This window comes from Anomalospiza imberbis, chromosome 3 (assembly GCF_031753505.1).
Source record: "Anomalospiza imberbis isolate Cuckoo-Finch-1a 21T00152 chromosome 3, ASM3175350v1, whole genome shotgun sequence".
In the NCBI taxonomy this organism is placed as follows: Eukaryota; Metazoa; Chordata; class Aves; order Passeriformes; family Viduidae; genus Anomalospiza; species Anomalospiza imberbis.
This window is the reverse complement of record NC_089683.1, coordinates 31,661,523-31,689,384: the sequence shown is the minus strand read 5'-3', so window position 1 is coordinate 31,689,384 and position 27,862 is coordinate 31,661,523. Positions and strand designations below refer to the sequence as shown.

Genomic DNA, 27,862 nt, shown 5'->3' with positions numbered 1-27,862 from the left:
AATTGACAGTTAAATTCTTATATTAAAAAAGGTGCCTGTAAGAGCTGTATATATAGGTAGAAGAACAGAAGACCAGGCCACTAGTACTTCACCAGAGCTCAGGGATTAATCAGGGGCAGGGACCTGTGGTACCACACACAGGGAAGAATTAAATACAGCCTTTTAAAAAAATGCCAACACATAGTTTTGCATGCTGTGGCTGAAATTTATCCCCATTAAAGTCAGTAGCAAAATTCAAGAAGACTTGCTGAATATACACAGCATAGATTTCTAAACCAAGTTTAAATTTAAAAAAATGAGAAATGACCCCATACCTCTTCCTCATCCCTATTTGTGAATTGCCACCAGATTTATGATGAAGTAGCTTAGACAAGATACTAGATGCCCAACTCCAAGTCTTTCTCTACCTAGTTTGGATGTGGAACTGGAACTTTGGTGTCCCTCTGCTTTAATCCATTCAACTGTATTACTCCTTTTTCCCTATGGACAACCAAATGATGGTCTTGACATTGAAGTGGAAGCCAAGGCTCTCTGAGCCCTCAACAGGTGCTAATTTAGTTTCCCTTTGTAGCATTAGCCAGGACAGTTTATCAAGCAGTGATGTGAGAGTGAGTTTGTGAGACTTTTTTAGAAAAATGCCTTGCACTGCCATTGTAATTGTTCTTTCAAGTAAGCTGCAATGCGTTTGTAGTTTCATAAACCCGAATGTTTTGCTCTCTTTTCTTTTAGAGAGTGTCATCATTCACCAGTTACGCGTGAACTCTAGATGAGTTACCGCCCGCTAGAGCTCTCTGGGTGCACTACCCTCCATGCCTGTGGATGGACCACTGTAGAAGCTCTCTGCCATCAACACCAGGGTCACTTGTGCTACTGATTATTTGTGGAAGTAATAGTGCTTCCATTAGGTTTTTTTTTTTTTTCTTTGGTAGAGCTTTAAAAACCAATGGCCTTGCTGGTATTTTAAAAATATCTAATCAGAGAGAGAGTAGCAGTCTTTCTGCCAGCTGAATTTCACTCTTAATTGCAAAGCCTAAGGCACATGCTTGATTTTGTTTGATATTTACCATATAATTTATTTTTATAATACACTTTGTAAAGTAGCTGTGCCAAAGTTGCAGTTCCCGTTGCTTATAATGCATTTATTTGTAGAATACACTGTCAAATTTGGAATTTGATATTTTTGTAATAGAGAGTATGTGAAGAAAGAAAAATATAACTTCAGCAATGTTTTCTGTTTAAATGGAAAAGTATTCAGTATGTTTTTTTGCCACCATGAGATTCTGTGAGACTAAGTACTCTGAAGACTGCTGTATGGAATTTGTTGCAGAATATTTCTTGCACTGTGTGATGGTTTGGCATAAAATTAAGTATTAAAGTCCAATGCCTTGAAATACAACCAAATTTACTCATTTTAAACTCTGTAAGTCAGTTTTTAAAGCTGTGATTTTTTTCTATATAAAGTATGTTTTTATTCTGCCTGTACCAAAAAAGTTGATTTTCATTACACTGTAACTAATAAATTTTCACAACTATGCAAATGTAATCAGGTGTTTGCATTTCAACTCCAGTTTCTTAAGGTTGGCAGTGCTCATCTATATATTTGTTTATGGGGACAGAATATGGGTTAGGAAGTTCCTTTTTCTGACTAGTGTCTCATACAGTGTCACAGTGATGTACAGGGTGAAGCTGATTCATAGAATCATAAAATGGTTTGGGTTGGAAGGCCCTTAAAGATTGTGTAGTTCCATTCCCCCTGCCATGAGCAGGGACGACTTCCGCTAGATCAAGTTTCTCAAAGCCCCATCCAACCTGGCCTTGAACACTTCCAGGAAAGCTGCTCAACAGCTTCTCTGGGCATTTTGTTCCAGTGTCTCACCACCCTCAAAGTGAAGAATTTCTTCCCAGTATCTAATCTAAACCCACTGGCTTTCAGTTTGAAACCATTCCTCCTTGTCCAACATGCCCATGCAACTCTCTCCATCTTTCTTCTAGGCTCAGAAGTTAGGATACAGAGATGATCAATCACCAAGCCCTTAATGACTTAATTGTTTCTAACCTTGTGCTTTCACAGCACAGGCAGAGATGTTTGACTGGTACTGTCAGAATCTTTGATCCTGGACCAACACCTGGACTAGACACCAGGCACTCTGCCACACGCTGAGGAGCCCCTTTTACACTGGTGGCTGTAGCTTCTCAAATAGCATCCAGAGAGTTCTGTGGCAGCTATACTTAGGGTGATTTTTGAATGAATGATAAATAAAGCTACATGCAATCCAGGCAGGGTCTTTTTTTCTCTTACATTTCATAACCAATGATTTTTAATCTAAGTCATTGACACATACTTAAAATACTGCAGATTTTTAACTGCAGAAGCTACTGGGAAAAATTACTTTTTTGGAAAGGAGAACTGTTGCTTGCAGGAGATGTGCTGTGAGATGCCAGAAAGACTGCATTAATGCAGCATCCCACTGGGATGGTTAGGTTGGTCCATCTTTGAAGCTGGAATATCATGTGGTGGCATAGTCAATTTGGTCTTCATGGGAGCCACGGGAGCTGTTTCTCCTTTTACATATGAGTTCTGCAGCAAATGCTGACACTCTAGAGAAGCAGGATATTCTGGGACCTGTATGAACTTTTGTGAAGTTGATCTCTATTGTGAAGAGTTTACTAATACAGCCATACTGAGGAATCAAAATTAAGTGCTGCTTATCCTGGCAGAAGAGTAATTTTGTCGGTATAGCTTATACTTAGCTAGTACACCGTGTTTTTTAAGGAGTGGGGATTTTTTTTTGTACAACAGACAATCTATGCCAATAACATAGCTGTGTCTGTAAAGCATATTTTACTGCAAGCTGAGAAAAATTCCAGCTTTTAGAGAGCAGTACAGATAAGGTGAATAAAGTTGAGTGTGTGCCACATTTCAGTTTACTGCGCAGCAGAATGAACATTTTAGTGACCCAGATCTTCTATTTTCAAAACATTACTTGGGAATTGAAACCTATGCATGTTAAGATCTACACTAAGCTCAGTTGGACTGAAATTCCAGGCTATTTGAAAGTGAGGGTGACATGCCTGAAATAAACTTCAGCTTTTAAATATGAGTAGAACACAAGTAAAATGGTATTCCAAAATTGAGCCTAGATTTAAAAGGTCCCAGTCAAAGTAGAAAATATTTTCCTTGTCTAAATTTTAATATAAAGCCAATACATTATGAGTGTAAGTTTATGATTCATAAACAAATACATAAGCATTTATGGTTTTGCACTTATATTATGTTTTTAAAATTCCCAAAATAAAGCTTTGTTTAAAGCATACATACAATCGTGGTGTATTGAAATAATTTGGATTTTAAAATATTTTTGATGAACTACAACACTTTGGAGTAGGAGACCGGTGATTTCATCTTGCATTTATGTTCCTAGTCAATTTTCTGCATTGCCTAACTTGGATATGAATCTAAGATAAATGTGTAAAAAAAGTGCATTAGCCACATAATTAGCCTGTATTTTGGGGAGACTCAGGAAGAAATCTATTAATATAGACTAAAGATGTGATTAATTTCTACAACTACTGTAATTTTAAAGGAGGTAATTGGGAAGAGCTTTCACACTAAGATAATGTGAAATATAGATTATATATATATATATATGCTATAGATATCAGAAGCTTTTAAGCAATAGAAAACCAGTGAAAGATCTACCTTTCCCTTAGAGATCTCTTACTGTCTAAAGAGGACTGAAAGACCTGTGTCGTATAATTATAATGATAAAATACAAAGTTTCAATCCATGAAAAAGTCTCAACTACTTAGATTTCTAGAGATAAACTCTACAGCCTGTGAGTTTTCTTTTTGTCTAGTGAAACGTAATTAGACAAATTTAACATGCCCTTTCTTGCCAGTCCTCTTGTACCTGAGAGCATCAGGTCCCAGCTTCCCAATATTGCCCCTTGATTACTCTGCTGCCAGGGAAATTTCTTGCCATCTCTCACCACAGGTTTATAAGCTGTCTTATTCCCTTGGGATCCCAGGCTGCATCTGTCTGGATTCTCTGTGACGCTGTGGGAATAAAAGTTACTATAGCTGAAGGTAATAATTGCAAACAGAAGATAATAAAAGAAAGGGTGGTACTAGAGACAACGGGCTCATCTGGGGGGAATGGCAGCAAAAGTTGGGGTCCAGATAGTGGAAAAGATAAATTAGGAATTAAATACAGTTTTACCATAGATGCCACAAGGAATATGATTAACTTTTGTACCCTATGTAATTATTTAGGCACCAAATTAATACTTACATTTTAGATATTTATATATATATATCTGAATTTCCTACGCTATGTCAAGGAGGTCTTTTGTGCCTCCAGAGTGAAATAGATTTGCACAAGTCAGGTGCTCCACCCAGTGGTCTTGGCTGATGCTCTCGGTGCTCCAGAGAACTAAAAGGTATTTATTTTACATAAACTGTTCCATAGCCAGCTAAAAAGTCTTTAGATTGGACTACATGCTTATAAAGTTATTTATTTAAATAGTTCTACTAATTTTTTTTTAATCAAGTAAATACGTAAATACTTGCTGAAGGTGGATTTTGGCAGCACTCTAGAGTGACTGCATAGGAAGAACTAGATAGTCCTCACAAAACAGACTTTAATGCAGAAGTGCCAATGAAGTGAGAAACATGGACTTCCACGGTTGCATTAGCTTGAGCAATGCCTGCTAAAGCAGGTATTCTGGGATACATGTACATACTCCCACACTGCATTCCCCAAGGTGACTGCTTCTCCAAGGAAACGGTTTTAACCACTGGAACAGGTGGCCCTGGAGGGGTGGTAGAGTCCCTGCTCCTGGAGGTGTTAAAGAACAGACTGTAAATGGTAGCCAGTGCCATGGTGTAGTTGGCATGGTGGTGTTCAAAGGTTGGGCTCAGTGACCTCAGAGGTCTTTCCCAGCCTAATTGATTCTGTGATTCTCTTTAGCACAGTCAGATTAGCTCCTAAGGGGAAACAACAACATCCATATGTGTAAGTATCTAAAGGGTGGGTGTCAAGTCAGAGGGAGCCAGACTTTTCTCAGTGGTGCCAACAAACAGAAAAAGAGGCACCAGGCAGAAACTGATGCACAGGAAGTTCCACCTGAATATGAGGAAGAACTTCCTCAGTGTGTGGGTGACTGAGCACTAGAACAGATTTCTCAGAGAGGCTGCAGAGTCTCTCTACTGGAGATATTCAAAAACCATCTGGATGCAGTCCTGTGCCATGTGGCCTGGGATGACTCTGAGCAGGGGGGTTGGACCAGATGACCCTCGGTGGTCCCTTCCAGCCTTACCCGCTCTGTGATTCTGTATTCACTGCACTGATTCACTCACACCTCCTGACAGCAGAGCAGGACAGAGCAGAACAGCTCCCAAAAGTGGGGGTCAGCACACACGGCTCCACTGAGAGCAGCTCTCAAAACTCGTGCATTATTACCTCTCTACAGTGGCACTAATCCTGTATATGAGGCTAGGAAGCCGAAGCTGACTTCTCCGTTTTTGACCCAATGGACGCTGCCTTGGTCAGCACATGCCAGCAGGGAGGATGAAGGGCAGTGATCCTGGAGCACTGAGGGGAGATGACAAGGCTGCGGGCCCGGGTCTTACCCCAACCCTGGGCACGAGGTGGCAGGACCCCTGCCCAAAGTCTGGAATCCTAATCCTCACAGAGCAGAGCCTGCCTGGGCAGCACGTAGAACACGCCCTGTGAGGAGCGTGAACATCCCCTGAGGAAGCTGGGGATGTTCAGCCTGAAGAAAAGGAGGGTTTGGAGGGGGACATCATTCTCTCCGCAACTCCCTGAGGAAAGGCTGGGGTGAGGTGGGACTGGTCTGTTCTGCCGTGCCTGCAATTAGGACAACAGGAAACGGTCTTAGCTGAGACAGGGGAGATTCAAATTAGATATCAGAAAGAAAATATTCACTATTAGGGTGGTCACTGGAAGAGGTTGCCCAGGAAGGTGGTAGTCACCATCCCTGGACGTGTTCAAGAGGTGACTGGATCTGGCACCGCGTGACGTGGCTTAGTGGTTTAGGGTCACAGCGGCAGTGCCGGCAGGATGACCGGAGCGGATGACCTAGCGGGTCTCTGTCAGTCTGGACGATTCCGTGACTCCGGGACGCCAGGATGGGGGCAGGCGCGCGGCCGTGGCGCGTCACCACCCGCGCGCCCGCCGTGCCCCGTCCCGCGGCTGCCGCGGCCGAGTGCGCAGGCGCGGTGCCCCCGGTCACGTGTCGCGCGGCGGCGGCGGCGGCGGCGCCATGGCGGTGAACTACAGCGCCAAGGAGGAAGCGGACGGGCACCCCTCGGGCGGCGTCGGCGTGCCGGGCGGCGGCGCGGTGGGCGGCGGCGGCGGGGGCGCCGTGAAGACCCGCAAGCCCGACAATACCGCGTTCAAGCAGCAGCGGCTGCCGGCTTGGCAGCCCATCCTGACAGCGGGCACGGTGCTGCCGGCCTTCTTCATCATCGGCCTCATCTTCATCCCCATCGGCATCGGCATCTTCGTCACCTCCAACAACATCCGCGAGTACGAGGTGCGCGGGGCGGGTGTGCCCGGGCCGGCGCTTTGGGAGCACCCGGGGCCCGCTCGGGGAGGCCGGGCCGGGCGAGTGGGGATCGCCTGCCGGGAGGCCGCCTGCGACTCCGGGCAAATCCGGTCCCCTCCCGGCCTGCCGGGACGCGGCGGGGACCCAGGCGGGTTCTGTGCGGAGCGGACGCGGCACTCGGTGGCTCCGATCCGGCCTAACGTCTGTGCTTGTCAGCAAAGCGTCCATCAATTGCCCTGAGCAGACACCGGGCTGACAGCCATCTCCGCATAGGCCGTAGCTCGTCGTGAGTTCTGTCAGTGCTCCCGGGGGAACTGCCAGGGAAGTTACTGCCTGCATTTAATCGACACAGCCCAGTGTGTGTTTTTTCCTCAGCTGTACCGATAGTAAGCGCATCATCCGTGGGATAGCCTGTGGTAGTCCAAGTAAGCGCATCATCCGTGGGATAGCCTGTGGTAGTCCATTATTTGTCTTCAAATGTTCCGAAGTAATTGTATTTTCAGGACAAAGCTCTGTGGTGAATGTATTGCTGTTATTCTTACCTGCACCGATGGTTTAATGTTGATGGTGCTGTATGGGAGACCAGGGTGTTCGGAATAAGCTTGGAAACAAGGATCGAAAAGTATGGCTTTTTCTAATTAACACTTATAAACTAGAGTCTGAGTTTATCAGATTTACAGTTTTATCAGATTTAAATCTGATAATCAGCCATGCTACTGCCGTGAAAAGTTGCTGAGCCTGAGCTGAAAACTGAACTCTATATCACAGATAGATCCAGACAACAGAACTAGTTTGTGTTGAAAGGAAATAACTCACAGGGCTTAGGGATGGACAGCCTTGAGAAGCAATTGACAGCTATTATTAGTTTTGGTGAGCTAATATGACTGAGATTGATTGTAGGGAAGAAGGTGTGTGGTTGTTTGTTGTGCTTTTTATTGGAGAGTATGAATTTTTGTGGATCGAATCACTCTAGTTACTGGACTAACCTGCCACTTTCAAATAAGTAGTGTTTAAGACAGTAGGTTGACTGGTGGCAAGTTGTCACTGAAGCCCAATTAGCTAAAGAAATCATGAGGTAGGGAATGAATGGTGTTTCCATATTTCTCTTAAAATGCAAATAAGGTTATAATGAAACCAGTTTTACCCCCTTTTATGTTAAGATCTACAGTTACAGTTAAGGAGGAAAGCAGAAGGGAAAACCCCAAAAGCTGATGTGTATTTTACAGCATCCTCATTTGTATGTAAGCATATTTTTTAGAAAATAGTTGCTTCTTATATCAAGTGTTGGAGTTATGCTGAACATCTGAAAATTGGCACAGGTGCTTCAGAGAACATGGCCAACTTGTCACGGGCACACAGGTTTTTAAATTTTCATGTGTAGCATATTTAAGGTAAATACAATTACAGGTTTTCAACACTCCATGGAGAGAAGTATAAAAATATCCTTGCTAACTCTGATTTTTGTTGACCACTGCATTTAAAATAGCCATTTCTATAGTAAAGCAGTACGAGCAGTACAAAGTTTTAGATCATTGTAATTGGACAAATGTATCCTTTTTCCATTATGACTGAATCTGCATTGATCTATGGGAACAAGAAATGAATCAGTTTCATGAGTCCAGAAATGTACATGACTTATTGTGCCTATATTGCTACTGTATGCATATACAGGATTTTTATGTACTGTTGTTGCTTAAGCAGCTCAGTCAGGTACTCCTGGTAAGTTCCAGTGGAACCCAAAAATCAGCTGTTCCCACCTAACATTTGGCATAGAAGTCATAGGTGAGCTGGGAGCATTACCAATGCTCCACTACACAGTCAGGTTGTGTATTTACAGCAGCAATAACCATTTGGAGTGGAGACAGCTGGCAGGCACAAGCCTTCAATCCTCTCTAATCTCAAGATACTCAAGACTGGAAAGAGTTTCATATGTTTGTTTTACTGTATGGATTTACTCTTTCACCTTTTGAAATTCTCAGAAATTTCTAGGCTTTTGTGAGGACAGAAGGGACTGGAGTCTGTGGTAAGTTAAAAGGGGGAAACTTGTGTTCTGTTGCCTGATGCTCATACATGTTTTATGAAGTGCTTATCCAGTGACATTCTGCAAGTGAGATTATCATCCTAAAGGCAGCTGAATTTCAAAAAAAAAAGCAATTTTAAATCAAAAAAGGCTTTACAGTTGCAGCCACAAAACACAGATAAAGCATTTTACCAGTTAGGACCAGCATCTGGGCTCTAAACACCGCTGAGGGGTGCAGTTTAAGACACTGCTATCACATATGTGCTTAGATGGCATACGTCCCTGCTTGGAACGCTGGCTTTTGTTATAACCTCCAAAAGTTATTCACAAACAGCTGTAAGTTTAGCTGTGTGAGACAAGACATCCAGAAGCTACATGCAGTGAGTAAGCTTTTTTAGAAATGTAACTGGGGGAGGAAGCACAGGTGGTTATTTACATCTGCCTCCTAGGCAATAGCGTACCTCTCAAATCTATGTGTATATGCTGGTAAACGTAGTGTATTGGAATGGAATAGGATGTATAATTTGTGACCCTGGATACATATTTAGGTTCAAGTCACTCTTTCCTGAAATAAGGTATGGTAGCCATTAGTATCTCTGTGGACTGTGCTGTTCTTCTACAGGTGCAAGGACTGAGCAGCAAAATGTACCTCTTCCATTGATTTCCTTTATAAGATGTCTTGAATTCAAATGTGGAAGATTTCCAACAGTTTAAGTGTACTAGAACTATCAGGGTCTTGTTTTGTTTTCTCTAGCATTTTTTCATGGCTTCAAAAGGGTATAATCAGTCATTTATCTTGAGTCTGTTGTTAAAATAGTTTATATGTGTGGAAAATTAATCAGTTATGTAAATGTGTTTTTGCCTGTTACTAAAGGATGAGAGAGTTCTGTATTTCCTGGAGGTGGTTTTTTTTCCTTTGGTTGGATTTTTTTTTAATATATATAGAGTGAAAAAAAGCATTAATAGAGCATATTAATATATGATAAAGTGTCAGGAATATATAAAGTATTAAATGTATAGGAAAGAGATCTTTGTCTTGGGACTGCTGCTGTGAAATGTATAATGATAGATAAAAAGCCAGATTGACTTAAGGCATGGCTAGGAACAGAAAACTGAAAGTAAGTACATTACTGTTGCCTAGGTCTTCAGCCTTTTGTGCAGTTCCCGTAGCCTCATGTCATAAATGATAAAAAAATTAATAAAACATACAAAGAGGAACAGCAAAGAGGACCAGATTTATGGTTTGCCTTTTATACAAGAAATGGTTAAGCAGAGTAGGACAAAATATGAAGTCTGCAAAATCACAGTTTGGAGAATATGTGTATGCGGTCATTATGTTATTTCTATAGGTATAGACATCAACAGCCTGAAGGGCTGTTGGTGTGGAATAATGTGGATATACCCAATGTCCTTAAATCTGGAGTTTTTTGGAAGGGCTCTTGGTGTCTGGTTGTCAGATGTTGGCTGATCCCAGGGGACAGAACAGTGGGGTTAGGCAGGTTCTTGCCGTGGACTCCATAGTCAGTCCTTAGCTCTCACAGTCAAAAGTGTTACTTTGTCAAGCGGTGAGGGTGGATGCCTTCATCCTTTTGAGAAAGCTCTCTCTTGAATGTAATCTGTAAATGTGGATGCAGAAAAATACACTTGTGTTGGCAGTTACTGTACAGGAAAGCTCTTTGATAGCATGCAAGTGCATCAAAGCATGGTACTGCTTCAATATACATCAATTTCATGCTCCACAGAATTTAGTCAATTATGTTTTTAAAAGTGAGGTCTTTAGGTCTTTTGCAATCTTAGTCTTTAGCGTGCGCTCTTGACCTGAAACAACTTCTGACACTGGCAAGTTCTTTCTAAAGGAAATGCTTGCTTCAGCTTACTTTAGCAGAACACACCCACCCCTGAGTTGGCCTTCAACAAATGAGATGCATTGTTCATTGAGAGCAGCAGTGGGGTCTGTCTGCTGCAGCTAAACAGAGCTGGTCATGGCTCCTGCAGCAGTGCTATTTCTAGATCAGCATAAACTTAATATCGTGTTCAGCTGAGCAGCAAAGATCGTGGTCCTCTCTCAGTCTCCCTCTCTCTGCCAGGTGATAGCTTCTGAAGCTGTCTAGTTTCAGCTAGGCTCATTAGCGAGTAGGTTTTGTCTGTCAGAAATCTGGCAGCAGAGCAAATGCCAGTCAATAAAAGTGCTTGCTGGTGGAGTTGGTTGCAGCTTAATAGATATTGGAAAAATCACAGGAAGAGAGACCCTGAAGAAGATGCCAAGGAAAATGGGCTTCAGTTCTTTCCTGAATATACCTTGTGTGTTTATTTTAGCTAACCTTAATATGTGTATTGGGACCAATCATAAATCACTAGTTCTTGGTTATGCCTTTCACTACAAACATAAATCAGGACAAACCACTTGCAGCAGCCTTTCATATAATTGTATAGATGTTCTAGTTTAAATGCTACTGCTGCTGCACAGTTTTTTTTTGCAGTGAGGTATATATTTCACCTGAATCTAAATTCTAAAATAGGTAATTCATGGTAAGTGTAGAAATACATCTTTTATAGGCAGACATAAGCTTTCTCCTGCCACACTTGCTGGAGCTACATGTGAGAGAGAGCTGATGTGGTCAAGCTACTTGAATTGGCTTAGACTGTAGGGTGAGCTTGTGGCTGCTAAGGCTGAATGTACAGATTTTTAAAAAATGCTTTTTATGGGCTACAATAATCAAGACAGAACATACTGTATAAGCCAGATAAATACTGATAATCTTTCTTGTCCATATACTGATTATTTTACCATTCCTGACAAAACAGTATTGGTGTAATAATCTTTCCTTTTTTAGGACAAGTTTTGGGCATTAAGTGATTTTAAAATTTTTTCTTATAATTAGGTGGCTAAAAATGGTAAGCAAAGCAATCTTTATAATAAATTTTTTTTTTTATTAAATATCTAGACTTTTAAAAGCTTCATCTCTCTGGAAAGCATGTAAAAGCTGAGATCTGCTTTTCATAGTTTGTGTGTGTTTGGAAACATCATATTGTCTGGAGTGTCTGCTGGTTTTGTTTTGGTGTGTTTTTTTTTGTTGGTTGGTTTGTGGTGGGGTTGAGGCTGTGGGGGGTGCTTTTTGGTTTTGTTTGGTTTACTCCAGGAGTAATTTCACCCAGTGTTCAATTTGTTTGCATCTGAAATCAAGCATATAGTCGGAATCAAAAGCTCATTTATATAATGGTTAAGGTTGGAAGAGACTTCTTGAGATTGTCAGATAGGCCTGAACATGCTCTTGATATTGAGATATGATTGTAAAATAAATGCCACAGCAACTCTCTTGCTTAATAATTTTTCTTTACTCTCCCATTGTAAATTAATGACTGTTTTTCCTGTTACAGATTGACTATACGGGAACAGAACCTTCTAGTCCCTGCAACAAATGCTTAAATGTGTCCTGGGATAGCACACCCCCTTGTACATGCACCATCAATTTCACACTGGAACATTCATTTGAGGTATGCTGCCCTGTATGCAGGATGAAGTCAGAACAGTTTATATGATCTATTTCATATTGAAAATGAAAGTTCTGTCACTTAAGTATTTTTTTTCTGTTTTAGAGGATTAGTTTTAGTTTTCCTTTGAACTTGGATCTGATTTTTGTGTTCCCTTTTTCATCAGGAGGGATGAGATGTTTCTTAATGCCTCAGTTTATCTGGAAATGAAAAACATTAAGTGGAATGCTTGTGTTTTATGCATTCAAAGTTACCCTATGGGTCACATAGCTGGAGAGTAGATCAGATATTCCTGCATGATACAAAAAATGTCAGTTTAATGGGAATTGGAAATACCAGATAAATGCTTTCTGGCAGATTGGATGCAAATGAGGCTTATGGGTTCTGCATCGGACATGACAGGTATTGGGATTAGTGCCGGTGAATATCATTCGAATAGTTGGTGCCATATTTATATTGTTAGACTTCAGCCTTGTTAGGATAGTACTTTTATGTACTCAGTATGAAGTTTGAGGATTGAGGTTCTTACCTTATGAATGTTGCTATAAACCTAAGAGTTGAAGAACTTAAAATTGCAGGTTTGTGTGAATGAAATCCCTCTTTCCCCATCTTGCTTTTTGTAGAGCAATGTATTCATGTATTATGGACTTTCCAACTTTTATCAAAACCACCGTCGTTATGTGAAGTCTCGAGATGACAGCCAGCTAAATGGAGACAACAGTTCACTACTTGTAGGTATTCATGCTTGGATGTGAATGAGCAACTAATTTCTGACTATTGCATAAATCACCACATAGAGTATTTAGTTTCATGGTAATGAGGTACTAGAATTTTTGCATACCAGTAGGTAACCATAAGGAATTGATATTTTGTTTACTGAAAATAACTGTAAAGTATTATTATTCATGTTGATCATGTAGTAAAAAGCAAGTTAGTTGTATAAACTAGCACAGACTCATTTGCCTTTTTTCTTTCTAACTGTCAGAATCCAAGTAAGGAATGTGAGCCTTACCGCACAAATGAAGACAAACCCATTGCTCCTTGTGGAGCTATTGCCAACAGTATGTTTAATGGTACGGTCACAATTTATCATTTATATGGGTCAAAGTTATCATTTATATGGGTCTGTGATCTAGTGTATGTTTTCTGTTGTGTTGCACATTATTCTGGATAAAGATACCATGAGCTTTTTTTGTTTTGAATTAACACATTTTTGTTGTTCAGAGTAAAATAAATAACTTGTACTGCTTGTACTTGTTTAAAAATTGCTAGGAGAATTAATTTAATCTCATAGCACACAAAGGATGGAAATATCTGTTGGGAGAATCTGCTACTGCTGTGATGTAGAAACATAGATATCATACATGGATAATAAAGTGTTGTCTCATATACACTGATTCTTACAGAACAGTTTGTTATTGTGTCAGGCAGATAGTAAATGCCTTGCCTGGTTATTTTTGTTTTGTTTTCTTCTGGAGGTAATTGTTTCAGTGCTTATCATGATCATCTATCTAATAAATGTTCCTGCAGCTGGTCTTCTAATTTGATTTTGTCTTTAGATACACTGGAGTTATACCGCATTGATAATGACACAAGGACTCCGATTACTTTGATCAAAAAAGGCATTGCATGGTGGACAGATAAAAATGTAAAGTTCAGGAATCCTACAGGAGATGGAAACAACTTAACTGCGCTTTTCCAAGGTAAAAAAAAAAGAAAAAAAAAGTGAAATTTTAAGAAGAGCAAAATGCTTCAAACACCTTTTGATTTCAAACACATTTTGATTTCAGAGGTTTGCCTCACTGACATTTTACTGAATGTGCTAAATAAATGTTCTCTGAAGAAATTGAAGCTAAGGACTACTCTGCTATTTGAAAGGTTGTCTTTAAATAATAAAAGCTGCCAGTTTCTGATAAACGTTTTTGGTATTTACCTTTACTGTAATCATTAATTTCGTAGTTTTTTATTTCTGATTTTTTTTGTACTCTGAATGCTAGAAAATATGTAATGTACACTTGGCAACTAAGCATCACACAGTGTCTCACTAACCATACCTTTGCTCAGTGGAAGGAAGAATTGGAAGGCTGAAAGTGAGAAGGCACATAGGTTGAGATAAAGACTGTTCAGTAATTAAAAACAAATAACCAAACCAAAAACACTGCAAGGAGAGAGGAAAATAAAACCCAAGAAAAATAAGTAATGTAAAAGAAAATAATTGCTCACTGCCATCCGAATCCCTGAGCTAAAGTAGGCCCTGCCTACCTCTACCTGCCCTTTTCTATGCTATAGGATATCTCTTTGGTCAGCCGGGATCAGCTATTCCATCTGTGTCCCCTCCCAGTCTCTCTTGGACACCTCTCCTGTCTCCCCATAGGTGGGGTGAGGTGAGGAGCAGAAGAGGCCTTGATGCTGGCAAATACTGCTTAACAATAACAGAAACATCACTCTTTATCAACACTGTGTCCAGCACAAATCCAAAACATTGTCCCATACAGGCCACTGTAAAGAAATTTAACTTTTTTCCAGTCAAGACCAGTACAAGTTCTGTTGTATTTGGATTTAACTTACAAAGAAATCCTGCAGTTGTTGAATGAAACTCTTCATATGGAGTTTTCATTTAAATGTTGCTATGGCTAGGTTGTGCTGTCCTCTAAAAAAATTGATTCTTTTTTTATTAGAAGTGACTGTGTCTCATTTTTCAGGTTATACACAGTTTGGCAAATGAAAATTTCCTTTGGCTACTATGTCTGAAAAAGCCCGTTCTTAGTGCTCTAAGAGCATGTGTGTTTATGAAAGGTTTATAATAACTCCAGGCTTAACCTGATGTGGGTTTCTTGCTTAGTCATAGCCAAATTACATGTTGTCAGTGTGATGGCTACCCTTGGAAAAGCAGATACCTTACCCTAATACAACGTGGAATTGTATTTCAATAACAGTATCAAAAGCATTTGGACATAATCTGAAATAATGTTTACAGTATTACATGCTCGTGGTTCAGGAAGTGGTTCTCAAATTCTACCAAGTGAGCAGAGGGCCTATGATCATAATGGAGAATTACTCACCAAGCGGTGCTTTGAGACATGACTTCCCACCTGCATGAATTGTTTAAACAAATGGACAATGCTGTTATGAATTATGTTATTTATTTATAGAATTCAAACTATTTAAGCTGCAAAATAAAAAGTTCTTAAACAGCCTAGTGTGTTGCAATAGTAGTGAGTCAGCCTGTCTGTTCATACTGTGTAGAAGTTAATGTGTTTTTTTGTGACATTAGAATGGATTTTGATGAGCCAGTGTGTTACTCAGTCCTGTATTTGAAATACTTTATTATTTTTGTTTAATCCTAGGCACAACAAAACCTGTGAACTGGCCCAAGCCAGTGTATATGCTGGACTCAGAGCCTGACAACAACGGCTTTATCAATGAGGACTTCATCGTGTGGATGCGCACAGCTGCTCTGCCAACGTTTCGCAAGCTCTATCGTCTCATCGAAAGGAAGAATAACTTTCAGCCTACCTTACAGGCTGGAAAATATTCTCTGGATATTGCATACAGTATCCTTTGAAAGCAGGCCTTAGCTGGATTATGCAAATATATACCTACAAGTTCTTAGATGAAGCTAGCCTTTCTTCTTACCATCTCTAAAAAGAGATTGTATTGAGCTGTGATTGAAAACTGGCACTGAGACCCAGATAGACTGTGACCATCGTTTACTTCTGTGCTAGTTTTACAGCATTAATAGCTTCATAGAGGCTGGGAAATCAGATTGGTTGGGTGCTGGGAAGGAATTGAGAAAGGCATAGGAAAAGAGGAAAGAACAGAGGTAGCTGGTAGCTAAGGAATTTAAGAACTGTAACTTCAAGATGAAATTACATTACGTAATAAAAGGCAGACTGACTCGGAAGGTCACAAAAATGACAGAGCTGTGGATCAAGTGAAGATCTCTCATTCTTTTTTGGGGAGACTAAATACTAGGTAGAAATGCAGGAGACTAAAGAAGGAGGGTTGTCATAGTTACTGAATTCTTAAAATTCAAAAGCACTTAATGATACTTTTTATATAGCTACTGCAGTGTTTTCCTTTGCTGTAAAACTGTGGGGAGTGCATGTAAAACTGAGAGAATGTAAAGAAAAATTTTGTAGTAAAATAGACACAAGGACTAAAATTTAGATTTCTCTCACTTTATTTAAGCTACTTTCATAAGCACACAAAGTCATGCATTTTACTGTTCCTCGGGGTTAGTGACTCCTAACATGGCTTTTGTTTTGAAGTAGCTGACAATGCCCAGATTAGTTTTATCCAAAAAGAACACCTGAATGTTTCATATTTGCAATTCCAGTTCCAGAGGCAGCAGTTAGTATTTGGAACCTGAGTGAAATGACCCAAAATTTTCATGTGCCCACTTCAGACTGGGTTTGGAAACTGGCTTCTTGTTTTCCTGAATGTTTTTTCAGATTATCCTGTACACAGTTTTGATGGACGAAAAAGGATGATCCTAAGCACCATCTCGTGGATGGGAGGCAAAAATCCCTTCCTGGGAATTGCTTACATCACTGTTGGGTCCATATGCTTCTTCTTAGGAGTGGTATTGCTGTTCATTCATCACAAGTACGGCAATCGAAACACCAGTGCAGACATTCCCAATTAATCTTGCATTCTGAAAATAAATGTACTGCATGTGCATCAAGGCCAGTCCAGAATGGACCCAGTCTTTGAAAGACAAATCTCTGCTTCTGTAATTTGAGACTGGGCGCATAATTTTTACCTAAAGCTCCCCTTTCCCATACTGTGGATTAACTCTTGAAAATGACGGGTATACAATTAGCTCCATTGATTGTATCTCTGCCTATGTCAGAAACAGTTTTTCTGATGTTTGCCTCTAACTGGGCAGGCCACATGATGCATATAGCTCCTGTTCCCTTGATGCATCTGCTGCTTGTTCACGTGCTATGTAATGTCAGTATGATTCAGTACATTTAGGTTGTGTGGAGAAAGATGGTTACAAGATATTGTAAATTGTTGACTTTCCAGAATTCAGGTGTCAGTACTGTTGGAAGAAGTCAAGTCTTAAATGTTTTCTTTGATTTACTGTCTTGTGTGCATGGGCTCCTATATTTCTTGCTGAGATTTTAATATATTTATACAAGTTGTTAAATATTTTTCCTGTGTCCTACCCACCTCTATTATATTAAATCCTTTAAGTGCTCTGTAAACTTCAGCACTCTGGATTTTTTGTATATTTACAATATATGTGCCTGGCCAGTAAATGAGCATCCTATGAAAATACCAGAAAACCTATTTGTTAATTATCTGTGTGAGACCCTTTAAAATATTGGGACATGCTTGTTACAGATAAAATCTTCTTCTAATTTTCTTCAGTTTAAGTCATATCCAATCCTAGTTCACTTTTTGCTGGTTTTGCTTTTTATGAGCAGCACCAAGCATTAATCAAGAAGAACTTAAAAGGTTTTTTTCCATTCATACATCGGGGTGGATTCCTTTTACTGGGGTGAATTCCTTTTACTCGAGGAGTTTCCTAATTTTTTAAGGCATATGTATTCTGAGCTGGCTTTGTTTTAAGGGAATTGTATGCTTTTTCCTTATTTTGAGTGAACACCACATGATTTTTTTGTGGTGTTAAGGAAGTAAACTACAGAAGTTCAGAAGTTGGGATGGCAGTGACATTTTTCCCTGAAAGGCAGGTTTAGCTTGCTGTGAAGCGTAATTTAAATATTGCAGTTAGACGCAATGTGCAGGTTAGTGTCTTAAATTACAGAAGGATTCACCTTTAGGTTAAGTAAAAGTTAACTGCAACGTGTAAAATATTACTTTTTGGTGACTTTTTTTTAGATGATGCACAGAAACTGTAATGTATATGGTGGAGATCACTTTATATGCAACTAGCTTGATAAAGTATGGAGTATATTAAAAGAGACCTAATAAATTCTGCAAACCATTTAATAAGAGGTTTGGTTTTGTTCTTGAACATACATTTATTTTTATCTGTATGAAAAGACATTAAGTATAAATGCAGTTTTAAATGAGTTGTATTTCTGGGATTGCATATTTATTACAAAACTGCATGGTCCAGTAGCTTAATCTACAGGCAACTTTTAACAAAACTATTTATTCATCACATAATCATATGACTGGTTTTACTTAATTACTTGTGTAGCCTGAGAGTTTAAATGTGTAAGTCTCGATAAACTGTGGAATGAGGCAGCATTTCCAGTGTGCTAGCTCTCTGTATCTACATATAATAATTTATTTGCATAGTACAGCCTGGCAGAACAGGGCTTCCAAATAGTACCTTTTAAGATTTTATTTACAGCATTGTATTCATGTTGCTGGAGTTACAGAATAATGGTAATGTACCCTTGAAAGCTTGCAGAATGTGCTAAACTGGCTTTCAGCTGTGGAGTAGCTGCTAGTCCAAGATAGAGTAAATGAGCAAGGGGATGTCTCACAATTACTGGTTATTAAAATATTTCGATTTTTAAAGTTTGTGTTTGTCACTTGAAATGCAGCTATATTCTGCTTCATTCATAATTTCTATTTTTTCGAAGTGGGAAAGGCTGCTTTTTTGGGCTGTGCTTAAAATTAAAAAAAAAAGTATTTTTCTGATTAATTATGAATATCAAACCTTGAAGCTTGCAAGTCTTGTCTTTTTTTAATATAAATCTCTGAGGGAGAAAAGGCCATGAGAGTGTAGGTCAAGTAACATCTGCAAATGGAGCAATGAGTATGGCTGGTTGGATTGGATTCACAGGAAATGTTATTGACTGCACCCTTCTCTCACATGCCTTACTTGTAGTAGGAGAAGAACAGACTGAGTTGAAGAGAGTGCTTAGTGGAAAAAGGTGATTTAAGTCCAAAACAGGTACCTACAGTAAATTAAAAAAAGTTACTGGAGTGCAACTGCTGAAGAAGATAACATTGCATAAACACAGAGTAATCTGATCTTTAAAGTTCCTGTGACAAGGGTTTCTGATCTTTCCTGGAAATGTGATCTCCCCTTGATATTACATAAGTTGTTTTTTGTTTTTTTTTTTTTTTAATTCAGTAACTCAACATGAAACCTCTCTTAATACCCCAAAATGTTACACGTACAAAAGGCTTGTCTGTACTGAACAGCTTGCCTATAATGCTGTCTTTCAAAGGAGAAGAAAAAACTATGAAAATCTAAGTCTATTTTAGTCTTGTTTGCTTCTTAGCAATGTGGCCAGTTTATAGAAGAGACTGCTTCTGGCAGTGTAAAAACAGACTCTGAGGTTTATTTTCAGAAAACCCAATTGTGAAAAGTTTTGGGATTTTACTTGTTTGATTAGTAGTAGTATTAAATTTTCCTCGGAGCACCAGAAGTATTTTAATGTAAGAATTCCCTCCCTTCTAGCTAACAGAATGTTCGATCACCAGCCATATTGCATTCTGTGCCTACATGTGAACTCTAATCTTACTTGACAGTATCAATTAAGACTGAAGACCATTACGAAATGACCTGATAGGAATTAGCAAGTCCTTACATGACCTGATTCTCAAGTAAGAAACTACCTCCCTATAAGCCTCCCAGTCTCATTTTGTCATAGGCATGAAATAAAGAGGAATAAAAGTTTAAGTCAATTAATAAGGAAGCACAAGAAGTTTTTTAAAAGGTATAAATGAAAAGAAAGTATGTGGAGATCTTTCTCACTAGACCCTGGATAAAGATAATGTAAAAGAAACAATTTGAGCAAATGAAATAGTAGTTACATGCAAATTTAATTGAATTTTACCTGAGGACTGGTAATTTTGCAAAATAAAATGCTGAGATGCTTAGAGGTGCAAGAATGTAATTAATAACCTCATTTGTTCTATTATGAAAATGGGAAGGACTGGACTGTGATATTCTTGGAAGAAAGGAAAATATTGTCCCTAGGGTCGCTTACTGAGCCTAATTCTATGTGTTCTCTCTAGCAGGCTTTATGTACTCTTGTATTACTGGTTGAAGAGGTAGAACACTTTTTTGTGGCAAATGCTTCTACACAGCTGGATTAACAGGCCTGCTTTCTTTCTAGCTTAAACACAACTGTTCAACAATGAGTTTTGATAAACAATTTTGTTATACAGTGCAACACATGCAAGAGTTGCTCTATTCAGTTAGGAAGAAGCAGTGTGCTTGTTTCTAATGGAACATCTTCATCCTAAAGCAGCAACTTGCCATTTCTCATTCCCTCAAGTTTTCATTTCTTCCTGAATTAGTCAACACTGAAGAGACCAGCTGCGCTTGCTCTGAGCTGTTATTATGTAGCTTTGATCAGTAGGTAACTCACATGCCAATCCCTTAAGTATGGCTTTTCTGTTGTAAAGTGTATTTTTACAGAAAATATCCCTGAAATTTAGATTCAGACATACTAGAAAGTAGCCCACTCACCTGAAATAATAATTTCTCTGTGAATTATGATGCTTTTACCAGTATCTCAATACAACTGAGTGTATGAAAATCAGAACAAAATGTTGTATACACTCATAAGACTGCAAGAGGAATGAATGGAAATCTGTCTTACAGTGGTAGTAATGTATTTTTAAGTGTTATTCTGTGATAGCACTGCTTGAATGTTTGAAAACCATTTGTTAAATAATGCAACCAGTTTCCTCCTTTGTTAAAGCACCTATTTGTCCATGACTGTGCTTTCTAAATGCTATTTTTAATATTCCTCACAGCTGAGGCTATACCCATAAATGCTTCTTCATCACTGCATTTTTAGTTTCTTTTTGGGACAGCTCATAAGATTGAGAAGTGTTGTGCTTTGAGGATATGATCCTTGTTATTTTCATACTGAATTGAGAACTAATTTGTCATGTTTGACACACATTATTCATCATGAAGTTTGGCACCAGTGCAAAAGTATAGTAATGCCACAAACTAAGTGCTCTTCAACTGCAGCAAAGCCAGGAAAGAGCATTCCTGACAGCATTTCAGCATAGGGTTGAAGCATGAGAAGATGCAATTACAGGGCTCGATCTGCAATGCAGAAAAAAACGCAGGCTTCTCAGAGTAGTTTCTTGAAGGGCAAATCATTCTTTCTTGAGATTCGAGTAGGTTTGTATTACATACAATTCCGGCATTTCTTCACTCTATGTGATTTATACATCCTGAAACACGTAGCTGAAGTTGGTTGGTTTTGGTTGTTTTTTTTTTTTGGTTTTTTTTTGGTTTTTTTTTTTTTTTTTTTGGTTTTTTTTTTCCCCCACATGCAGAGTACTCTATCCCAGCTACTGACGGAGCTTGAGGCAGTGAGCAGGTACTACGTGGGGTAGTTAGGGTTTTCTGAGTGCAGTGGCTCAACAAAGGATGCCACATCCACCCAAGGGTGCCAGAACCCCTCCCGTGAGTTGGACCCAGGCTCTGCCTCGCTCGGCATCCTTGCCTGAAGTGGCGGCCCCTGGGGATGTGCAGCGAGTGCATACGAACAGGCGCAGCCAGCGTGCTGCTCTCCCAGGACACGCATCCCGCCCTTCGCAGGTATTAAACTTTTCAACGAAAGAAGATTTAAAATTCTGTATGTAGGAGCTCGGGGGTACGTTTCATGGATTTCCCAAAGCACCCTCTGAAGGCGCAGGGAGGCGGCCGGCAACCACAGAATCCCGTGGCAGCGAGTTCCCCGCCGGGGCTGTGTGGCGTGGGCAATCAAACGCTCCCGGTGTGCCTCAGCCGCTGCCGGCCCTGCGTGTTCTGAGAGGTCACCGCTCCTCCTCGGTGCTGAGGTCTCAGCCCGGGCTCCCGGGCCCCGGCCCCGCCGCGCTGCCCCAGCCGGGCCGGGCGGACAGGCGGGGGGCGCTGTGGGCTCTGCGGCGGCGCTCCGGGCCGCTCCCTCTATGGTGTGTCCGCCGTGGGCGGGGGAGCCGCTTCCCCTTCCGCTGCCCTTGTTGCCGGCGGGAGGTGACAGGACCAACAGCCGCGATGTGGCGGAACGTGCAGGTGAGGCCCGGGCAGAGCGGCTCGCTGCCGCCGGCGGTGTGTGGGGCTCGCTCGGGGTGCCCGCCCGGCTGCGGGGCTCGGCCCTGGCGGCCTCTCTCCCTGCCGGGCGCTGCGGAGCGACCTGCGGGGGTCGGGGCAAGGTCCATGTAGTGCTGAGCTTCAGGGACTTGAGAGGATAAGGTTGAGTGGGGGGGCTCGGGTACGCTTAGCTCGTCTCTAAGGTGATATATTTTATAGTGTGTTTATTTGGGGTGGGTAAGGAGGGGAGATGCCTGGTCCCTTGCACCTAGCATCACCTGTGTGTTTGCTCGCCCCGTGGCTGCGTTTTCAGCGGTGGTAATTGTGTGGGAACCATGTGGTGTTGTCGGTGTTGCTCGAAGGAGGCCGAGGCCGCTTGGCAGCGGGTTAGAGCTTAGGACTACCGTGCTTTAAGCGCTGACATTTTAGCAACGGCACATGAAAGAATTGTATATAGGTCATAGATTTTGGTAGGCTACCCTATATGATCCGGCTGTGGAAACAGATTCCAGCTCAGGACACAGCAAGGTGATTTCAGCTGTGTGGTGGGATGAAGGTTCCTCCTTAGCACTGTGAAGGTTGTCTCCTGTGCTGGTGGCTCCTAGGTGAACTGCAGGAGCAGTTCAGGACAGGAGTGTGACAGGAGTTCCTTGTCCTCACAAACACGTTTGTCAGAAATGTTATTGTCCCTTTCGCTGAGGTCTGAGGGGCAGAGGCTGAGATTTCCCCTGAAAGGAAACCTGAAAGTTATGCTGCAGATCCATAAGCCTGTTGTATCTTACTGAAAGTAATCTTCCCACGTTTCTCCTTTTCAGGTAGCTAGTTAAGCAGTCCTTTACAAAGTTTGCTGAAAAATTTACTGAATTCAAAATGAGCATGTTTTGGTTAAGTTTTTTTATGTTTGTTTTTAAAAGCTTTTCTTTTTTTGCTGTCCCACTTCTATCTTGCTTTTCAAATAAGCAATTTCTGCCCACTGTGGACAGAGCTGTAAAATGTCACTATTATTAAAATACTGTTTATCTTTTATTTCAGGCTCTTCGCCAGATTTCCCAGAGAACCATAAGCACTGCTTCACGCAGGCAGCTTGAAAATAGAGTATCTGAGCATCAGAAGCTATTTCAGGTAATGAATGAGTTTAATAATGTTAGTAGATTAACAAGGTTTTAGTAAGTCATAACTGCACGGTCTTTTTCTAAAGAAGCCTGGTCAGGTTTTTTTCTAAAGAAGCCTGGTCAGGCTCCCCTTTACATCTGAAGAGAGCTCTCAAACTCAGTTGTATGACTAGAGCTTTTGCAATTAGCAGTTATTTTCTGCAGAGGTTGAGTATTTTTACATGCCTTCTTGACTTGCTGACTCTTCAGAGGTTTTTTTTACCCCATGAAATGGTTTCTACTGGAGTTTCTCGTAAGTATTAGGCATGGTACAACGATGAAGTACTCTGAAATTAGTTGGTATGGGGGAGTATGTCCAGTGAACAAATAGAGAAAAAGAGTGAAAAGACAGAAATACAGTGAATAGGTAAACCTGAAATCTTACATCTCTTTCTATAGCTCATAGATGAGACCCATAATTTTTAATGAGGATGTGGTATTACCATATTTTTCAGTTATGAAAACTGTAAAGGTTTCATAATGATTTCATAATTAAATCACAAGGATTTAAATGATTGGAATAATTCTTTGAAAATTATTGAATCTTCAAAAATAATTTCTGAATTACTCTGTTCCTGATTGATAGGGCCACTGAGTGAAGTAGTAAAAGTAGAGAACACTCAAGAGAGCAATCCCAGCTGTGAGCCACAACCTGGAGCTGTAGCTTCATACTGAGGATAAACTGGTCTTCAGCTCAGTGAAAGGGACCAAGTATATTAGAAGCCCCACTTAAATAGTTTTAGTTTTTTATTCTTTTCCTTTCCCCTGAAAGAGAAAGCCAGTCTTGTTGAGACACTTGAGTAAGGAGCACAGTGTTCATTGTGAGCCAAGGGGAAGGAAATGGGAGGGTGATGTTGGTGAAGGGAGGGGGTCAGAGGTTCAGTTTCTGCTGGCAGAGATCTGTAGGCATATCTCTACCTCCTTTCATTCCTTTCTTGTGGGACAGCAGGTTAAGCTGGGGTTAGGTGCAGGTCACCAGCACTGCAGGCTGACTTGAAATCCAGAGCAGCGTCATCTTGCTGACAGGGGTAAAGATCACATGGATCTGGTGCTTTGGAGTTTTACTTTGGGTGGAGCAAAACAATTTCCTGTATGCCACCAAGTGACAATACAGACTCCTCCCCCTTTTGCTCCCTGTAGCAGGGATTGACTATACTGGAGATGGATGGGAGGTTTCTAGGGGTGGTAATCACATCCTGTGCACCTGAGGGGTCTGGCTGGTGTCAGAAGTGTTCAGGCATCTGCCACTCACTGCTTTTGATACGAACTGTGCACATGATTTATTATACTCTCTCAGTGAGTCACCACCTGATAGCAGAGCAAAAGCTTTCAGGACAGAGTGGGATCTAAATAAGGTTCAGTGTCTTTTGGGAGTCAGATAATGTGGGGTAGTAATTCTTCTGCTGAAGAAGGGTAATCGTAGTTATAGTAACACAATATTGCAAGAATTGCATATAAATAGTTAATTTTTGTCACTTGTTTCCATTAGGAGGATAATGGCCTCCCAGTGCATCTTAAAGGTGGGGCAAAAGATTCTATGTTGTATAGAACCACTGCGGGCCTGACGCTGTTTGGTAAGGCTAATACTGAAATATTTATGATTTGGTACAATTTCCAATGCACTAATATTAAAATATTTTTTCTTTGGTACACTTTCCAACAGGGATGGTGTTTTCTCTGAAAAATAATTATGTGATATCTTCAGTCTCTTCTTTATAACATGCAAAATTTATGTAGAGAGGACAAAAACACATTTGGACTTGCTTTGTATTCATTTGTGCTTTTTCCAGGTTTAGATTTTCATATGGCTTTTTCCCAGACTAAGTGCCATGATCTGAATACTCCTTCAGGTTTCATGTATGGTGTTAGAGAAAAACAGAACTACTTCATCTGTTCTTCAAAGGAGCAAAATATAATTATAGCACATACATGAACCAGTTTTCACACTAGCCTGACTCTTCTTAGTGATAGGTGATACTCAGTGTACTGAGTTTTCATGTGCTGTGAAAACTAGCAGAATTATAACCAAGGTTCATAATACTGTATATATGTAATCTTTATGTTGCTTGTTACCTAATTTTGCAGTAGCCTCTAACTTAAATGTGTTGATCAAATGGATTTTCAGTTCAGTTATTTAAGAATGAGTAACTGTTACTGTTACGTATTACTTCATGATTGTGTAGGTCCCACAGACATGCCTCTCACCCCTTTTTTTTTCCCTGTCTCTTTATTTTTGTGCAGCCTGTGGAGATATATTTAAGGGTTTTTTCCTCTCAAATATGAATCACCAAAAAAAAAAGAGACATGGTTGTGGAAATGTATTTTGTTTGAATAGCAGTTGCTTATTATCAATATTTCTTCTGGAACAAACTGGGAAGCTGACTTCAAAGGAATTCTGTGTGCTATTCTAAAAATATCTTTTCTGTCTCTTTATTCAGGAACAATGTATGCTTTCTATTATCTGCTTGTCTCTTCAATGCCCAAGAAGCCAAACTGATTCAATTTGAGGATGCCTCTGCAACTAACATCTTTGTCCAGTTCCCATGTGACTGTGGTGGCAGCTTATTATAAGCAGCTGGCTTAATGATTGGAATCATATGTTAATTGTAACATGTAAACTGCAAACAATAAAGCAGTTTTTACGTGGTGTAGTGGGTGTCTGCACTGTATCATCTGTTTATGTGTGTGAGCATTTTTGGTTGTAGGGTTGCCAAGCTGGTGAAGAGGTTGCTCTAAACTAAGGTTGCTGGCAGAGGAGAGCCACAGTCCATCCCATTCCTCATCTCAGTTTGATGCCAGTGTCAACCATAGATGCCCAGAGCCAGGAAAGGGATTACAGGTCAGCAGGAGCACCTGCTGAGCCACACAAAGGACTCACAGACACTCCAGCCAGGAAGTCTGTTTCATCAGGGACACAAGAGTGCCTCAGTGGGAATGCACTCATCACAGGGAATGAACAGGAGGAGTTAGAGACGTGCTTATACGTGCAAGGCTGTGGTCTCAGCGGCATTACAGAGAAGCGATGGGATGGAAGGACCAGCAGGGAAGATGAGGTGCTACCCTCCGTGTCAATGACCAGCCAGGGTGTGTGGAACTCTGCCTAGGGATGGATGAGGAGTCGATGGGGAGCTTATGGCTCAGGATTAAAGGGAGGACAGGGACAGGTGACACTGTAGTGGGGGTCTGTTGCTCTCCACCTGACCAGGAAGAGTGGATGAGTCTATAGACAGACAGGAGCAGCCTCATATTCACCAGCCCTGAGCCTCATGGGTGACTACATCCCAGTCTCTGTTGGAGGGACAACACAGCAGGGCATAAGCATCACTTGTAAGGTACTGTGATGGCTCGTAATAGCTTGATTATTGCAATTATTGGGGAAAGTCACAATGGAAACACATTGTAGCTGTGCATCCCTAGTTCAGTTTTATGTTCCTAACAGAATTTGTGCCTTTTTAACTTTCCTGTCAAATTGCTACTTGTGGGTTATTATGACCAAAGTCTGGTGTTGACTCTGTAACAAATATGGGGCTTCTAAAAAAACCCAAACAATTTCACAATTTCATCGAAGTAATCCTTTTGTTTCTCTTCTCAAGGAAACAGTGGAATTTTCAAAATGTGTAAACAAGCTCAAACATCTAGCCTCCCACTACAGTGCTATTTTAAGCCTCTTGTGGATTAAGTTTGTTTCCAATTTTTTGTTGCTATCCTGGAGAACCAGAATACTTGTTAAACTTGAGGCAAACTGGAAGAGAAGGACGAGCGTACTCAGGACTCTCTCTAGTAGAACCAAAAATCTTAAAAAAAGGTGAATGGGGGAATACTCCTCAATGCACAGGTGGCTTTGGCCAACTGCATGACTAAAAGAATAAGAAATACCGGGATAGATTTGTTGGAAGAAGGTTTGGGAAGTGGGGATGAACACTGATGCCTACAAAGAAGAGAAACCCCATAGCACAGTAAACTATACTACACAGAATCTGAAGCAATCTGTCTGATCTGTGCAATGCTGGTTAGGCTTCTGCTGCCATAACATGCCAGGGTTATGTGGCCCAAGATGTAGACCAAGTGATGGGAATCTGGAAGGCAGCGTTAGGAAAGATCAACACGTTTTAAAAGTCTGCATATTTTCCTGCCTGCAGGGATTATGAAGAATTTTGAAAGGATTGTTCAAATAGTCCAAATTATAAAACGTCTGTGATGAACTAGGTAGTAAATTTGTGTGTGCAACCAAAGCAGAATGTGCAGCTGTTCGTGTTTTTGCACTGATCTGTGTCTCAGAGTCAATGTCCCCGGGATCTGCAGCAGGCTGTGAAGTGTGGGGCCAGCAGCAGCCCTGGTGGAAGGGCATGGGGGGTAAAATGTAAGCTAGAAAAAAGTTTCATCCTACAGAGCAATCACTATTTATAATCAGAGCCTTGAAATGTTGTTTAAATGAATATCAAATGGCAAAAACTTGCTGTGGCAGAGTTGGGTGCAGTATCCCCGGGATATGTCCCTGGAGCTGGAGCGGGCGGCATTGCCAGGGCCGCGCTGTGCGGCTGCCGGGCGCTCACAGGGAGGCGTCCGCGATCCGCGGTGCGCGGGGCAGCCAGCGCTCCGGGAGCTCTGCTGCTGCAGGAGCAGGAGGAAACCAAACAAAACCCACGGTCAGCTG

At 40.9% G+C, this 27,862-nt stretch overlaps 3 protein-coding genes across 12 annotated transcripts in view; all 3 read left to right on the top strand.

Moving 5' to 3' along the window:
* The window catches only part of FILIP1 (filamin A interacting protein 1), a 102,855-nt gene extending 101,312 nt beyond the window's left edge, over positions 1-1,543 (top strand). For all 10 annotated transcript variants that reach the window (XM_068183860.1, XM_068183857.1, XM_068183858.1 and 7 more), the window contains one exon: positions 730-1,543. Coding sequence is in view for 1 of the 10 variants with exons in the window: in XM_068183863.1 (XP_068039964.1) it covers positions 730-770 (41 nt within the window). In the remaining 9 variants the exon portion in view is untranslated. The remainder of the gene's footprint in view (positions 1-729) is intronic.
* A 4,708-nt stretch (positions 1,544-6,251) lies between these two features.
* Positions 6,252-17,299, top strand: TMEM30A (transmembrane protein 30A). The gene is made up of 7 exons (XM_068183854.1): positions 6,252-6,557; positions 11,968-12,084; positions 12,705-12,812; positions 13,067-13,154; positions 13,641-13,784; positions 15,429-15,635; positions 16,536-17,299. Exons 1-7 carry the CDS (start codon positions 6,285-6,287, stop codon positions 16,727-16,729), a joined length of 1,131 nt encoding a protein of 376 aa, XP_068039955.1. The 5' UTR covers positions 6,252-6,284; the 3' UTR covers positions 16,730-17,299.
* Positions 17,300-21,889: 4,590 nt separating this feature from the next.
* Positions 21,890-25,859, top strand: COX7A2 (cytochrome c oxidase subunit 7A2). The gene is made up of 4 exons (XM_068183855.1): positions 21,890-22,039; positions 23,090-23,179; positions 24,698-24,782; positions 25,647-25,859. The coding sequence occupies exons 1-4, from the start codon at positions 22,022-22,024 to the stop codon at positions 25,703-25,705; spliced, it is 252 nt and encodes an 83-aa protein (XP_068039956.1). The 5' UTR covers positions 21,890-22,021; the 3' UTR covers positions 25,706-25,859.
* Positions 25,860-27,862: the final 2,003 nt, after the last annotated feature.